The sequence below is a fragment of the Cajanus cajan genome, chromosome 9, assembly GCF_000230855.2.
Source record: "Cajanus cajan strain Asha chromosome 9, NIPB_CcT2T_4, whole genome shotgun sequence".
Taxonomy (NCBI): domain Eukaryota; kingdom Viridiplantae; phylum Streptophyta; class Magnoliopsida; order Fabales; family Fabaceae; genus Cajanus; species Cajanus cajan.
In genome coordinates, this window is record NC_138525.1 from 17,618,318 (window position 1) to 17,635,353 (window position 17,036).

Genomic DNA, 17,036 nt, shown 5'->3' on the forward strand with positions numbered 1-17,036 from the left:
AGTAGAATAACCCTTAGTTGAAAGATATATTTCTGTCCCACAATGGGATGAATTCTCACAATGTAACATTTTTTTTCTTCTTCTAATTTGTCCTTTTATAAATTATCCAACTAACACAATTAAAAGTAATATATAATGCATTCATTAAGGGTGTGTTATTTTAATAAAATTGTTTAAAAAATTATCCTAGACCTTAAGGTGCAGTCATTGTAGGATCACGGAGGGAGTATTTCACTTCATCTATCTGTCCATGCATACATATAATAAATGTGGTGGTTGAGTAATAACTTGCTGACAAGTCCACATTTTCTTTATCGACTTGGACATACTCCATTGATTCATCATATTCTGGTGGCAGTTGTGCTATGAAATGCAATTATGCAAGTTATTATTTCTTCGGATCCCCTCTCCAAGTGATCATTGACATATTTGAATTCTGAACCATATAATATTTTTAGGCATAAATGTATATATACATTTGTGTGTCAAGTTATTGGTGGATGCTTAAAAGTTAGTGCATTTGGTGAAATTTCATCAAATGTGAACACTGAACACATATTTTGCAGCGTAGAGAAATGGAAGACTATGTTATAAAGACAATTGTTGTTGGGGTAGTGTCATGGACATCAGCTTTTGTGATAGCGAGAAGAATAATATTTCCCAAACGCTCTTTTGATTTCTGCAACCGCGTTGTGTCCACTCTCCATGCAACTTTGGCAGTAACATTGGCTTGGCTCTCTGTTGAAGATTGGAGGTGTCCAATCTGTCCTGTGGGTTCAAAATCTTCACCCAAACAGGTACTCCATGCCCTTTTGATGAGGGAAACATCAATATTTATATGAATTTGGTGTTTCTTTTTTTAATTTAGATTTGGCACTAAAGTGGAATGCTTGAACTCTACTATGAGCAGATGCAAGTCCTAGCAGTGAGTCTTTCTTATCTCATTTATGATCTTGCTTGTTGTCACTTTGGTGAAAGAGTCACTCTAGATAACACAGTCCACCATTTGGTAAGCATTGTTGGTATTGGAGCAGGTCTTTCCTATCAGAAGGTAATCAATCAAACACTCAAATCATTTCTCAAAGGTTATACACTATTTTTAGGTTTTTAGTTCAGGAAAATAGAGTAATTTTTGTTTTAGAGCCTCAAAAATAAACATTCTTCTTTTGATCTATCATTTTTTAAAATGTGTTTTTGAAACATTCTTTGAGGCACGGGTTGACATGGACCGGCTGGGTCCTGGTATGAAGCCAATAAGGTCTTTTTGTTTTGGATTTTTTTCAAGACTCATAATTTAAAAGTTGTTTTTTATATCCTTAAAAAGTCATTCTAAAAAAGGATTTATCTTTAAAAGATATATAAATAATTGTTTTATCCATTCTTACAAAAGTAAAATAATATTTGACTCATAAAAGTGAGATTCCATTAATAAAAATTAGTTGTTAGTTGTAAAGTTTGAAATATTATGAAAGTCATATCTTAAAAAAAGTTAATGAAAATGTGTTATGATTGTTGTCCTTTACACAAAAGATCGTCTCCTTTTAGTTTACCATTTATCGAAATAAGGACAAAGTAAGACACATTTCAGTAAATTGAACTAAAAGGAGACAATTTTGTTTTCTAGGGAGTAAAGGCAAACATTACCGAATATGAGACTAGAAACATTCATTTAGATTGCCACTTGCCGCTATAATTTTGGACTAATTCTTACTGAATTTGTGAACATTTCCCATTTGCATCCATTTTAGGAAGGATTTTCTTAGAAGTATCATAGCATTTTTAGTGGGGTTGCTTATAAGTAATTTTTGTACCACATCATTATCACATTAACTTTTTTTTACTTTATAAATTATTTAAATTTTAGTAAAGTTGATTATAAAAACTCCAGTATTAAAATTTAAATAATTTATAAAATAAAAAAGAATTAATGTAACATAATATGATATAAAAAAATTATTTATAAGCAACTCACTGAAAATGCTCTTACGGGGGGATTTCATGATCAGTTAGTGACATTTTGCAATATCTTGTGCAGTGTGGCTCAGAAATGGTAGCAACAATATGGATAACAGAGATATCAAGCCCATTCTTGCATTTAAGGGAGCTTTTAAAAGAGCTTGGTTACAGAGATACCCTCCTTAATTTGGTTGCTGACGTAAGTAAAACTCTAGAATATAGACCATACCAAATTTTTCATGTCTGCTTTTATTGTTAGTAGGTTAAAAAAGTCGATTAAGTGTATGCATTTATCTTATTCTCGGAATTTTTGTTTTATACGACATGCTTGTACTGGTTGTTTCCTGCAAGAAGTAATGTTTCACTAAAGTTAAAAAAATGATTGTAGTTCTGAAAGTATAAGCACATTTCAATAAAAGCGAAAAAAACACAACTGTTGATAATATATTAACACTAAATGTTTTTGGCACTCAGGATTGATCCACGCTTAAGCAAGGTTAGGGGTTCGAATCTTGTCTTATGTATGTAGTCGTGTTAAATTTTGAGGTCAGCTATCTTATTCTTTAAGGTGCCTTCAACATAGCGAGAAGATTAGTCACTGTTATTGGTAATAGATATTCCAGGAAAAAAAAAATTGAATAATTATTTATGGTATTTATTACCAAATATCACTTATTATTGTGTTTGTGTTATTTTTGTGGTGAGCTGTACACACACACTTGTCCTGCATTTTTACTGCTGCTCTGTTCATGTCTTCCAATTGGTTGTTACAGTTTTTCTTATATATTCAAACATTTTGAAACCATAATTAAATTATAAGAAATTATATATAATTAATTAACTTAAATATATTTTTAATCTCTAAACTTATTTTTAGTTTTTTAAATTTAAAATTAATCTTTTTAGTCTCTATAATTTTAAAATATTTTATTTTAATCCTTATACTTAAATTTTGTAAAGTATTTGTCAAATATTATTGTATAAAATTTTGTTAGTGAAAATATTACATTAAACTCAGTTGATATTATATAACAATTTTAATCTCTCACTTTTAACTATATTATTAATAATTTAAGAAATTAAAATAAGATTTTTAAAAATTACAGGACTAAAAATATTAATTTTAAATATAAAAATTTAAAAATAAATTTATCCTAAATTAAAAGAACTAAAAACATATTTAAATAATTATTTTATATAAAATCTATAAAAAAAATAAGAATCTATTAGGAGCGGATAACTTGAGAACAAAAGGAAGTTTAATAAATAAAATATACTTGTTTAATCAAATTGTGAGGTGAAATCAATGTTATTTGTGTATATATTATTATTTAAACGAAATACCTCTTTCAATAATTGTTTGTCTTATTTTTTTATATTAACCATTTTACCTTTTTTACTTTACTCATAAATTTCAATTACTTTTTTTTTCTTTTAATTTATTTTTTTATTCTTCTCAATTTCTTATCTTCCTTAAATAATTACTCATATAACTATCTATTATATGATTTTTTTTATTTTAATTTATTTTAAAAATAAAGAGATACGGAATTTTTTTTCTAGTGCAATATAAAGTAAATAGATTAGATTTTAATTGAAGACTAATAATTAAAATCAAATAGATTAATGTTAAACCTATTTAAATTTTATAATTTTAGTTTAATTATCCTTTTGGTCTTATAATTTAACCAACTTTACATTTTTCTATAATTAAAAATGTTTTGTTTTAATTCTTATACATATTCGTTTAATTTTTTTAATCCCTACAGAGAGATAAGATTTACCTTTTAGCCAATGTAAAAATAGATCATAGACACAAAAGAAACAAAAATGATATATATATATATATATATATATATATATATATATATATATATATCAAAATAAAATATTTTTAATTATAGAAACTAAAATGTAAAGTTGATAAAAACATAGAAAATAAAAAGATACATATAATATTTTAATTAAGCATTGATATAAAATGTTAAAAGCTGAGTTTCCCGTAATGGCACAGATTCTATTTGCTGCCATATTTACATTTGCTAGGATGGTGGTCGGACCGTGTATCACATACGTAACTTTATCAGCCAACTATCCACTTCTCATAAAGGTATATATTTTTTTTCTTTTCTAAGAGAACCCATTTTCTTTTCCTGAAATATACTCTGTTTTTTCAAGTAACCACTCACCTTTGTTTAATTCCTTTCGTCATTACAGGCTATGGGATTGGGTTTGCAGCTGGTAAGTGCATTCTGGTTCTTCAAAATTGTAAGAATGATAAAACACAAATTAACCAAGAGAACAACAAAAAAAGAGGTGAACCACGCCAACAACGCGACGGAGACTGCCAACTCAAAGTTGCACCGAAGTTAGCAATCCTCGCTCAAGAATTTGACATTATGTTCCGATGAGCGAGACGTGGGACAAAAGGATACTTCAATCAGTTAAATGTAAACAATATATGTATTTTTGCAGTAGCTCAGCAGCTGAATTTGATTGATTTGTGTACCTGGGCCACATCCATTTCGTACATTAATTTTACACGATTCTGATAGACAAAGTTGATTGTAAATTTTTTTTCATAAGTTAGACTTCACATAACCACAATGTTACAACATTTCAGATGGCTGAAGGCCACACAGCTATAATAGCTTAGCTAGCTGGATTGAGTCTTGGTTAATTAAATGAAATGATGAAACTAAAATTCAAACTCAATATTAGATTGTTGCTAGCTATAATCAATATAACGGCAATAAGATCACGTGTAACCCTTCCCCCTTCCAATGAATAAAAAATGACATTGCTTAGATTAAACACCAAATCAGATTTATAAATGAAGATTGCAACGCAAATTCACATAAATGGGGAGATGCACGAAATCCAAAAGATAACAAAAAATAACAATAACACCATTAGTTTAGACGAATAATTCAACTGCACATGTTCCCTTTACCTTCCATTTACGATAGTTTGATATATTCTCTATGGAACTAAACTAGACAGAAAAAAAAAAAATAGCCCGAAGAAAGAACTTCAATCTTAGGAGAGACCGTCTGAGTTGACCTAATTACGTTAAATATTTCTGGCTCAAAAGATGCACTAAATAGACACTCATGGGTCAGAGAATTCTATAATAACTTTTAGTCTTTGCCAAAATCGGCACTGTAGTGAGCACTGGATTCAAGTTTCTTGGCATCATTCAGTTTTCTAACAGCCTGCAAACCACAGAAAGTCAAATTATTGTTACTATGAGTGAAATGGAGTGAATCCCTTTACATGATTAAGATATAGAAAAATAGCTTCCTCAAAGAACCAACTCACCTTCATAAAATCTTCATGGATCACATAATCACGTTCTGCACGAATTGCTGCCATTCCAGCTTCCGTGCACACATTTCGAAGATCAGCTCCATTAAAGCCCTGAACAATTTGTAACAGAAAACAAATTAAACATGCACCAATTGGCTAACAAAACTAGCACAAGCAGGACTCACCTCAGCAAGCTTTACAACAGCTTCATAATCTATTTCACCATGCTTAGCAATGCCAGCAGCATGAATCTTAAGAATTTCCATCCTTGATTGTTCATTTGGCAATGGAATTTCAATTTTTCTATCCAATCTTCCAGGACGCAGGAGAGCAGGATCCAGTACATCAGGCCGGTTTGTTGCCATTATCATTTTAACCTACAGCATCCATTCATACAACAGTGTTGTTAATTTTTATCAACCCACCATTAGAATTTTCTTGAACAATCATATTAGGAGAGAATCAAATCACAATATCCAGAAGACACATCAATCAGAAATTCAGAAGGTTCTAATGCTTTACATTTTATGTGAATTATATCACACATATATGACAGAAGTCTGCACTAAATATGTTGTACCATAAATGCTACAGAGAGTTGATAGAGATAAAATTCATCACAAATTTCAGCTCAACTAAATTTTTGTTGTTACTACTGGAAAAAGGCCACTCATTCTTTGTTTAAGAAATGGTCAGAGAAGAATTTATATGTTAACATAATCATTCACGTTTGCAATTGCATCTTAAGTTCAACATATCAGGAAAAATTGCAAACCTGGACACTAAAAAATAATAAATACCGGAAATTAAGACACATGAAATGCATTTATTATTTTTATTTTGCAAGCTTACTATTGGTCCACTATCATTCAAAGTTGTTTAGAAAGAGAGCGGATGTTTCTAAAAGCAAAGGGTGATTCTGGTTTTAAAAATGAACTAAATGTGTTTATGAAGAAAGATATACCTTCCCAAGTTGATCAAACCCATCAAGTTGATTAAGCAACTCCATAAGCGTTCTCTGAATCTCACGATCAGCACTTGTTCCCTCACTGAAACGACGACCACCAATGGCATCGATCTCATCCATAAAAATGATGCAAGGCTAAACAAACAAAGTGGAGATTCAGAACTACATGCCATTTAAATATATAAACAAATAGGAAGAAACTTCACACTAGAACCTACCTGGTGATCACGTGCATACCCAAACATTTCTCGAATTAACCTGGCACTTTCTCCAATGTACTTATCAATTATTGCACTAGAAACAACCTACTCCAGCATGTAGTGTAAGGCACATTACAAGATTAAAGGAAATCTCAAAACACAACAGAATTCAGAAAAGAAATAATTCTGACCTTCAAGAAATTAGCATCTATGTTACTGGCAATTGCTCTAGCTAACAATGTTTTACCAGTACCAGGAGGACCATAAAGTAGAACACCCTGCACGATGAGAATTGAGAAGATTCTAATCAGGTTCAAAATTATAAATCATGGACCCTCAAAACACACTTCCACCAAAAGAAATTGTGGATGCTTATGTGACAATGCTGCCAAAACACATCCAATAGAGGTCAAAGACCAAGCAGTACAGTGAAAAAGAATCACCTTAGGAGGTTTAATTCCAACCCGAATGAAGAGCTCGGGATTCATCAAAGGTAATTCAATTGATTCCCTCAGCTCCCTTATCTGATCAGATAAACCACCAACGGCAGCATAACTGACATTACCTGGATCTTCATGAAGCATATTGTAAACTACCGGATCAACCTGTCAATTCACAATAGATAATGTCAACATTCAGGTACAAAAAACTAGCCGAAAAACTTCAAAAAGAAACCGAATCAGATAACCCAACAGGAAACAAACATCACAAGCATCAAACCAAATAAGTATCAGAATGAATAAACCACAAGAACATACTTCTCGTGGAAGAGCTCGCATTATGGTGAGTGTCGTCATATCAAGAACCACTCTAGTACCAGCAGTCAGCTTTTCCTTATCCACTTTACTGCGGCAGCCAACCACATACCTAGGTCCGCTACTTGCTTTTACAATCACTGAGAGATAACAGAAACCAAAACATACACTAACCATTGGCATAAGCTTTATTTCACATCAACATGCAATAAAACAAAGTAAATAGTTCATCAAGTAGCTAGATCATCTAATTATATTATATTTTACAATTCAGAATCAATAAACACACATTCATCACATTAAAAATGAAACAGAAGTCTTGGGTGCTTAATCACAATACACTATGAAATTGTATAGCAATACATAATTCAAAACTTCAAAATACGAAATGAAAAAGGACAGAATCATTACAGCGTTCATTGTCGAGAGGTCTAAGCACTTCGCCAATGATCTGTCCAACGCTTTGAAGAGACTTCAAATCGTCTTCTGTTTTGTTGAACTCCTTCTTCGAGGCACGCAAATTCTCTCTGACTGCAATTCGCAGTTGGAAAGCAAAACTCGTCAAAATTCATAACAAAACCCTAATCGATCGCAATAATGATAACAATAATAGTAAACAAACAAACAAAAAAAAGTAGTGAAAATAAAATAGCGAATTGTAGACGGTATTGGTATGACAGGGGAAGGAAAGTATGAAGTGAGATTGAGGAATGAACGAACCTAATCGTACTCTGGATTCGAGTTCCTTGTGTTGAAGAAGCTTCTTACGGTACTCGGCGACCGCATTACGACGTCGTGTAGCGTCTTCAGCGTCCGTCATTGTTGTTAGGTTTAGTTTGAAATCGGAGAATAGATTGCAGTTGACAGAGTATAAGGATTGAGTTGAATTGCGTGCGCGAAGACGGTGGAGCGAAGCCTTTCAAATATCCTTAATATATGCCCTAAATTCTTATATACTTATGTATACTTTTTAAATAAATATATAAAATAACAAAATCTCAAATATACTAAGCACAATTACGTTACTTTTTTATTTTATTTTGCAATATAATTGCGTTACTTAATTTAACAAAAAAAAATATGTATCATTCCTAATTACCTTAATTATTAATTAATATAATCATGTATTTTTATCAAGGTTAAATTATACTTTTGATATTTTATTTTATTTTTAAAATTTATTTTAATTTTTTATTTATTAAAATGTTTATTTTGATTATTTATATTTTATATTTGGATCAACTTAATCATTTTAAAACAATAATCATTTTAAATTTTGAAACATGATTTTTAATCAATTTTTTTTACTGATTCAAGATATGAAAATTATACCATTAGATTCACCTATATAAAAAACATGAAATGCAATTAAAAGTTCAATAATTAGATTATTAAAATTTAATATACAATTCAAAAATCAAAATGTGAAAATTGCAATATTAGATTTAACCATTGAATTAAAAGTTTTTAATACTATAATTTTTTAAAAATTTTGAAAATTATTTTATATTTCATTTCATTAATTCAAATTAACGTATAAAATACTTTTATGATTATTCATCAATTTTAATAAATAAAATAAAATATCAAGTGATTTTCAAAAAAAATTTATCAATTTGCAGACTTAATCTAGGCATTAAAAAAAATTAGTTCAATGGTGAAATTATTGAAATTTAATGTAAAACATAAATTATTAAATAAAGTAAGATTAAGTAAACTCATTCTTAAAGTAAATAAATTATTTTAGAGTTATATTAGGCAAGAAGAATCCAAAGCTAGGAAAATAAATGATTAAGTTCTTCTAAATGAGTAATTTACTTTAGTTAAAGGATAAAACAAGGAATATCAATTATTAATGATTGCTATTATGTGCACATAAATCATGAATATATTCAAATATCAACGGTTAAATTTATCAACTAAGATTACTTCACCATTACTTTACTCACTTTTGAAGACTAAAATCCAAAAGTAATCATATAACATCTATACATCGGCCAATTTCTTACGGCATATGATACACATGATATTAGTAAATCGAGTGTTAACAATTTTACAGCGTATTTTATTTAATATTTTATAAATTTATTTATAAAATTTATTGCTTTTTTTTCACAAAAAAAAAAAAAAAAGAAAAAGAAATTGTATTAATCCCTTAAAAAATTAATTTTTAAATCATGTAATCTTAACAATTGTTGGCCTAAGAATGAAAGATTGAAGATAAATATAAGAGAATTTAATGTCATTATATATATACAAATAAAAAAATATATATACATTACACTCATACCTTCCCTAATTTGTAAAAGATAACATCAAAGAATCATATGTTAAAGACTATTCAGTTTGAGTTGGGCAAGACCACTATTGTATATATGAATTTAAGATCATTGATTTAATAAGAATAACTTTGTACCAGTTGGTTCGTATACTCAGCAGTAAGGTTCATGCTTTTATTTAACATTAGGCAAAACAAACTATGAATTTATTAAAATTTATTTCTTTACTTTTCCATGGTTATCATGTTTCAAAGAGTTAAATTCCTTAACATTAATATTTGCAAATCCTTTCATTGGACAAATGCCTTTCAACACTAAGCATATATCAAATTAACATAGAAGCAACACAACTCAAACCCTCTTTAACAAATAACTACTAAAGGTTAAACACTTTCATGTTTCAAATTCTTTCCTTCTTTTTTAGGTAGTTAAAACTATAACACTTATTAATGAGTCATAAAAATATAGCTATGCTGCTTAATTAATTAACTCGGCGACAATTCTTCCTAACTTCACCATTAAATCCAGTGAGAGGACGAAGGTTCCCCATCTTGATCATGGACATGGCAAATTGCTCAAAGAAGAGGCTCTCATCTTGTGCATATTTTTTGACCAATTCACGAGTTTCCTTAACATTTCCCACAAGAAGCACTTCATCTGAATTGAGCAGTCCTTTTCCCCTAAGTAAGAGTTTGAAATATGTATTATCAAACATTCTTGGGGAGCCAAAGTCCAAGGGAGAAATCAAGTTGTCACCTCCTGATTTTGGGCACATTGTCTTCAAACCAAAGTAAAATGATTTTTCTAGATTCTCATCTGGTTGGTTGTTTCCTTTTTGGTTGTATAGTCTCTGCTTGAATGTGGCACATCTTGCCACCCCAATGGTATGTGCACCTACATTATAATAATATGTTCAAATATGTGACTCATTCAATTCTTTATTAGGAAGATAAACATTAGCGATACTTTCTAAAATTCTCTTGCCAACACCTTCTACTAAAAATCATAAATTTTGGTGGATATCAGAATAGATGCTTATTAAATTAAATGCAAAACTCATAAAATTTGTAATTTTTAATAAGTTTCAGTCAATAATATAATGTTTAAAAAAAATGTTAAAGAGAGTGTCATTAAAACTTCCCTTGGTAGCATTAAGCATATATAGCATGGTATGATGAGAAGTTGAAGTTCAACCTGAGAGGGCAACAAGGTCCACTTCATCAAGGCCTTGACGCTTGAAAAATGTTAGGAGATTTTCAATGGTTGCATTTGGTGGGGGAATGTTTCTGTTTGACCCCCTTAGGCTTGCTGTTTTTGAGTCTCTTCTTCCTAATGGGAGCTCCCAGTTCGGTCCTCCACTCTGTTTTAAAAGAAGCAAATAAGGCTCAAAACTTAACATGGCTCATGCGAAAAAATGCTAATAATCCATTGTGTGACACTTTTTTTTTCTTTTCAATACACTATTATTAGTTGAAATTTACTAGGATTTACAACTTAACATATGATTTATTTATTTATTTTGATCTCCATGTCATTGGTGTGAAACACTCTGTAGCATTAGTATAAAATATTTATCAACTTTGAATAAGTAATCTATACCGACTTTGAATAAGTAATCTGTACCGAAAACCTAATTGATCATTTTTAGTTAGATATTCTTTTTTGAACACATTCTCTTGTTTACAAGACTTGAATTCTGATTTTAGTATTATTTGAACCAACAACTTATTTGTAACATATTTCTTATTTCTTATTTAACAAATATTTTTCATGATGTTGATATCTTTATAAAATTTAGTCAATAATAAATAGTGTTAAATAAAGTGTATTTAAGTGTGTCACACAAAATGCAAAGTGAATAATACTGTTTTGTCACAATTTGAATGAAGAGTGTTCACTTACAAGAACAGTGGAGCCCCTGGCAGCAAGGGCAAGAATGTCAGCACATGAGACAGTATGAGGACATGCCTTTTCCAACTTAGACTTGATCTCATCAATCACTTCGAAACCTCGAACGGAGTTTTTGTTAGGTCCAGAATTTTTTTCACTGACTATTGTTGCACTATCATCCAACAAAATCGATCCATCGCAGCCCTGCCATGCATGGAAATTGGAAAATAAAAGAACAAGAAAATTTAGACCATCGAACTACGAATAGAAAAGAACCTGAAACTGTTTAATAAAGATAGTAGTTAATGCTATTCATAGTACTATATACAATTTCTACACAAAAGAAAGATAAGAAAAGAAGAAAGAAAAGTGTGGAATGAGGCAAATAATGTGATATGAGAGAAAAAGAAAAAGAAAAGTACAAAACTTAGATATGACACCTATTCTAATACACATTCACATTAAATGAAATCTTTTATTAAGTATATTATTGAAGTGAAACTTCAATTCTGATGAGAGAATAATTCCAATAACACTTGCAATACTGCATGTAAGTTGTGCTAACAATTAAGAGTTTTCTCAACAGGTTTTGGTAAAGAATTTGATTTTGTTTTTATGATTATGGTTATTCGTTTTCATGTGGGGTTTGTCATGACAAGTGTAATGAATTCACCTGCACGAAGCAATCGTGAAAGTGAAGTCTAAGTAGAGAAGCAGCCATTCTCATGTCCCTTGCAATGGCCTTGTCCAACACTGACATGACAATGTCATTAGCTTGAGGGCATGAAAACTGATAGAATTGAGGTGAAAGACCAAAAGATATCCCCCCATGATGACCACCCCAGCCAAAATGAAAGCCAGGGTTCGCATGGGAGAGTTTAACTGAGAGGAAAGTTATCATTACAAGAGTGACTTTGATGAAATGCATGATGACAAGTGTGGCAACTGAGTTGGGGAGAGAGGTTGTTAATTTTGGTGATTGTATATATGTCCATTGGATTGGCATGTTTGATATATATACTGCTCAAGATATCAAACCACCCACTCTCTTTATCAAATCACATTGTGTGGGAACTGGGAACCAAGACTTTGACTGTTTCAACAAAGTAACATGGTGTGTGCTTGCACTGCTTCTGATGATGTGTTGTTTGGTTTTGACAGTGCATGGTTCTGGTATTACTATTACCTGCTCCTGGACCAGATCAAAACAGTGAAGAATTTATTTTATTTTGATATACAATTATGACGTTAATAATAAGCTACATCTGGACCTCCACATTGTTATGTGTCTTACGGGTAAATTGACTATAGTAACTTGACGAACATTTAATTAATGACCCGAAAGTTTCTTTATAACTCACGATGAATCATAGAATAATCGAGTTACCAACGGCTAGTTATTCAAGTGTTTTTTACATAATTTATGTATGAAAAATATCAGAAAGTGGATTATCACTTTCAGCCTGAAAAATAAGAATTATGAAATGGGTTGATGGTATTTTTCGTCTCTTCAAAATTGCAACATTTTGGAAGCTTTCGCCTTTTGTCATTGCATTTCTTAAGTACTCTCAAACAGTTACTGTTGATAAGCTATGGTACACACGGATTTCGCACCAGATCTTCAAGAAAATTATACAGTAACTTAACATTGTTAGACTAGAAGACCAAAAGTCTAAGTATTTAGAAAATATAGAAACGAAAATAAGTGTTTTAAAACTTGGGGGCAAAAACCAAAAATTGACAATTTTATATGGGGGAAAAAATATCATTAACTCATTAAGAAATAATGGAATTGGATTTTATTTATTTATTTTCTTGAGCATTATTATTGAAGCTGAAGAAGAAGCAGAGTCTCCTTTCTTGCTGGCGCATGCATAATGGAAATGATATGAGAGTCTTTGTACGCGTTGAAAAACTGAAACATCGTGACAACGTCTTCATCTATTATTGAAAAGATACAATCACAGACACCGCGTTATGGTTAGATAGTTGCTTTCCGTTTTTTTTTTTTTTTTTTTAATCTTTTTCTTCTTCGGATACAACTGAATATGATTCCAAGCATAGAAGAAGCGGATATGGATCCAGTGCAGTTGAGAGAATTGCACTGCATGAAGTTTTTCATCCATTGGATGCAATTTTTTCTACGGCATTTATATTTAATACTGTAAATTTCCAAAGGCTAACATCATATATCCTCAGCAGTTTAGGTAGAAGATCTTCATAAGGGGTGTCATGACAGATGAGATATTCTTACCACTCTCGGTTATGATTTGATTGATTTCATACGCGCATTGCTTAACTGAATATCACATACACTTCTTTAGTTCGTTAGAACTCCAGGTCAACGGGAGACTAATATTCAAAACGGAACTAATTTAATATAATCATTGGGTTCTAGGTAGAAATGTGTATATATATTAAAAAAAAAAAAAAAAAACCTAGTTTTTCCCATTTCTTTTGTCAATACTCAAATTTCTTCAACTACAGTACACATAATTACTTTGTAATTTGTATTGAAGGCATCAACTTCCTCTTAATTACTTTTTAGTTTATACTGTTATAGTTTACTGTATTTATAAATACACATGAAGTGAATAAACTAAATAAAGGAATATAAATGTGTTCAGACCATTCATAAAAAAGGAAAATCACTATACTAAAGATAACAATGGGATAAAACATATGCAAGATGCAAGTTTTAACATCATGTCGCTATCCTCATGTTCATACCCTATACTCATTCTCATATTCATTTCATATTCAATGGATATAAAATTTGCATCCTCATATTTATTCCTGTCGAGTATCAAATATATTCATATCCACCCTATACTTGTCTAGAAATTCATTAAATATTTTCTTGTTTGAAAAATATATATATAAAAAATCAACATAATATAAAAATTACAAAATTATATTAATTAAATTTAATTTAACATAAATTTAAAATAGAACAAGAATTACATTATTAGTAAATTTCTAAAATTTTAAAGTGGAGTACAAGTACAAGATGTGTAAATATATACTTATCTCATTCCATATCTAATTTAATAAATCGGTTATAATTTATACTCATAAAGTTGGGCCCGGTTTAAACATTACTAGAGGATACAAATTTATTTGTCTTCGTTACATTTTTTTAGAGTTTTCAAAACAGATTATTCAGCCCGTTTAACCCAACCTACCTCAACCCACTTTTTAAGTGGGTTAACCTGACCCAGCCCACCAATTTTAAGGTCCAAAATTTTTTAACCCGACCCAACCCACCACAGGTTGGTGGACTAAACAAGTTAACCCATCAACCCACCTATTTTTTTTTAAAAAAATCTAAGTTAAAATAAATTTTAATATAAAATAATCTCTAATCTAAAATAAAAATTATCAAACTAAGTATCATGTATACAACATTAAACTTAAATTAAAAGGTGTACAACTTTAAATAATCAAAAATAAAAAATAAAAATCTTTTCATAAGAGTGATTATTCATCAATATTAAATTTTATTAGAGACTTGAGGAGATAAATTTATAACAATTTCATATTATTTAACATTGAGTTTATCTTTATATACAAAAAATAATGATATCTTGTTAAAATAATACATATATAGTAATAATTAATTAAGTGAGTTGTTAGTAAGTTAGGTTTATGGAGGTGTAAGTAGTTTAGGTGGGCCGGGTCGAAAGTGGAGCAGGTTACATTTTGTTGACCCATTATGAATTTTTTCATTTTTTTCTCAGCCTGACCCATTTTCAAGGTGGGCGGATTGACCTGGGGTCAAAACCCACTTTGATGGCTCAACATTTTTCCCAAAATCACAGATATTTTGGCTAGGATGGGCGTTAGTTCAGAGTAGGGGTGGACAAAAAAAACTGAACTGGTGGTGAACTGAACTGTACTATAAAAAACTGAACTGTTTGTAAAAAAACTGAACTAAACTGTTTAAAAAAAAACTGAACTGAACTGTTGAAAAGTTAACTGTACTGAACTATAAAATTGAACTAAATTACAAAAATTAAACTATTTTTATAAAAGGATAAAAATTAAATGTGTCTAACATGTTATGTCTTAATGGATTAACTCGATAGTCTAATAACCAAAACTTTAGAGAGAAAAAAGTGATTCAAAAAAAATTGTATCTTTTGTCGAATCTAACGGATCAATTGAGCTATGTTAGACTACTTGTTTTTAGGCTTAAAATTCACTGATTTTGTTTGACTTAATTTTATATTTTTTTCTTTGAAAAATTTAAATAAAATAGAAAATAAAGTAATGTTGGCAAATGTGTCCTATTTTGATAGATCAATGAATCAAAATTGTTCAATTCAAAATATCATAACAGTTCAGTGCAGTTTAAATTGCAATTCAGTTCAATGACACAAAAAAATAGTTCAGTTCAGTTCGTTTGAACTAATATTTAGTTTAATTCAGGAAAACTATTTTTAAATTCAATATAATTTTTATAAGTTCAGTTGAGTTCATATTCGTTTGAACTTATGGGGATTTTACAATTAGGTAGAAGATCTTCATAAGGGGTGTCATGACAGATGAAATATTCTTTACCACTCTCGGTTATGATTTGATTGATTTCATACGCGCATTGCTTAACTGAATATCACATACACTTCTTTAGTTCGTTTGAACTCCAGGTCAACTGGAGACTAATATTCAAAACGGAACTAATTTAATATAATCATTGGGTTCTACGTAGAAATGTGTATATATATTTATAAATAAATAAATAAATAAATAAATAAATAAAAAACCTAGTTTTTTCCCCTTTCTTTTGTCAATACTCAAATTTCTTCATCTACAGTACACATAATTACTTTGTAATTTGTATTGATGGCATCAATTTCCTCTTAATTTTACTTTTTAATTTATATTATTATAGCTTACTGTATTTATAAATACACATGAAGTGAATAAACTAAATAAAGAAATATAGATGTGTTCAAACCATTCATAAAAGAAAAATCATTATGCTAAGATAAAAATGAAAAATGGGATGTAACGGTTTAACATATGCAAGTTTTAATATCCCATTTCTATCTTCATGTCCATACCCTATACTCATTCTCATCTTCATTTCATACTCAATGGATATGAATTTTGCATCCTCATCTCTATCCCCGCCGAATATCAAATATATCCATATCCACCCTATACTTGTCTAGAAATTCATTAAATATTTTCTTTTTTGAAAAATATATAAAAAAATCAACATAATATAATTACAAAATTAAATTAGTTTAGCATAAATTTAAAATAGAACAAGAATTACATAATCAAGTAAATTCCTAAAAAATTAAAGTAAAGATGTGTAAATATATACTTATCCCATTCCCATAACTGATTTAATAAATTGACTATGATCTATACCCATAAAATTAGGAAAGGTTTAAACATTACTAGAGGATACGAATTTCTCTGTCTTCCTTACATTTTTCCCAGAATCACAGATATTTTGGCTAGGATGGGCGTTAGTTCAGAGGACAGACAGTATGGGGATTTTACATACGGCCCCCGCGGGCATGGGTTCTTTGTTGCTGACTAATGCCGTGAGATCTTTCTCTTTTGTTTTTCGCTTTTTCTTTGTAACAAAAAGAAAAAACAAATTGAATAATCTTTGCTGGTAAGTAATTATCTTAGGGATTTTACAGAGTAATGCTGTCTTAAT

The 17,036-nt window shown here is 30.0% G+C and overlaps 3 protein-coding genes across 4 annotated transcripts; 1 reads left to right on the forward strand and 2 right to left on the reverse strand.

The window, feature by feature from the left end:
* The first annotated feature begins 285 nt into the window (after positions 1-285).
* On the forward strand, positions 286-4,987 carry LOC109817484 (uncharacterized). 2 transcript variants are annotated; one of them, XM_020382739.3, is made up of 5 exons: positions 286-797; positions 911-1,051; positions 2,036-2,155; positions 3,971-4,066; positions 4,174-4,987. In XM_020382739.3, exons 1-5 carry the CDS (start codon positions 576-578, stop codon positions 4,327-4,329), a joined length of 735 nt encoding a protein of 244 aa, XP_020238328.1. In that variant the 5' UTR covers positions 286-575; the 3' UTR covers positions 4,330-4,987. The 2 variants fall into 2 exon arrangements, with proteins under 2 accessions (XP_020238328.1, XP_020238329.1); XM_020382740.3 differs by having other exon boundaries at positions 660-797; positions 869-1,051.
* Positions 4,845-8,116, reverse strand: LOC109817477 (26S proteasome regulatory subunit 10B homolog A). Its single transcript, XM_020382722.3, has 10 exons — positions 7,908-8,116; positions 7,599-7,718; positions 7,191-7,327; positions 6,876-7,037; positions 6,624-6,710; positions 6,451-6,537; positions 6,230-6,367; positions 5,451-5,642; positions 5,278-5,376; positions 4,845-5,171 (listed from the first exon to the last, which is right to left on the reverse strand). The coding sequence occupies exons 1-10, from the start codon at positions 8,005-8,007 to the stop codon at positions 5,097-5,099; spliced, it is 1,197 nt and encodes a 398-aa protein (XP_020238311.1). The 5' UTR covers positions 8,008-8,116; the 3' UTR covers positions 4,845-5,096.
* A 1,594-nt stretch (positions 8,117-9,710) lies between these two features.
* Positions 9,711-12,377, reverse strand: LOC109817473 (Peroxidase superfamily protein). Its single transcript, XM_020382720.3, has 4 exons — positions 12,030-12,377; positions 11,369-11,560; positions 10,661-10,826; positions 9,711-10,360 (listed from the first exon to the last, which is right to left on the reverse strand). Exons 1-4 carry the CDS (start codon positions 12,360-12,362, stop codon positions 9,948-9,950), a joined length of 1,104 nt encoding a protein of 367 aa, XP_020238309.2. The 5' UTR covers positions 12,363-12,377; the 3' UTR covers positions 9,711-9,947.
* Between the last annotated feature and the right edge of the window lie 4,659 nt (positions 12,378-17,036).

What these genes read in the sequence shown, in the direction of transcription:
- LOC109817484 (XM_020382739.3), top strand. Translation starts at nt 576, where the DNA reads ATGGAAGACTATGTTATAAAGACAATTGTTGTTGGGGTAGTGTCATGG. An exon ending in CAAAATCTTCACCCAAACAG is followed by an intron (nt 798 to 910) that starts GTACTCCATGCC and finishes TACTATGAGCAG; the next exon opens with ATGCAAGTCCTAGCAGTGAG. An exon ending in ACTATCCACTTCTCATAAAG is followed by an intron (nt 4,067 to 4,173) that starts GTATATATTTTT and finishes TCGTCATTACAG; the next exon opens with GCTATGGGATTGGGTTTGCA.
- LOC109817477 (XM_020382722.3), bottom strand. Translation starts at nt 8,007, where the DNA reads ATGACGGACGCTGAAGACGCTACACGACGTCGTAATGCGGTCGCCGAG. An exon ending in TGCGAGCTCTTCCACGAGAA is followed by an intron (nt 7,038 to 7,190) that starts GTATGTTCTTGT and finishes GTGAATTGACAG; the next exon opens with GTTGATCCGGTAGTTTACAA. An exon ending in TAGATGCTAATTTCTTGAAG is followed by an intron (nt 6,538 to 6,623) that starts GTCAGAATTATT and finishes ATGCTGGAGTAG; the next exon opens with GTTGTTTCTAGTGCAATAAT.
- LOC109817473 (XM_020382720.3), bottom strand. Translation starts at nt 12,362, where the DNA reads ATGCCAATCCAATGGACATATATACAATCACCAAAATTAACAACCTCT. An exon ending in CCAGGGGCTCCACTGTTCTT is followed by an intron (nt 10,827 to 11,368) that starts GTAAGTGAACAC and finishes CTTTTAAAACAG; the next exon opens with AGTGGAGGACCGAACTGGGA. An exon ending in GGACCTTGTTGCCCTCTCAG is followed by an intron (nt 10,361 to 10,660) that starts GTTGAACTTCAA and finishes ATTATAATGTAG; the next exon opens with GTGCACATACCATTGGGGTG.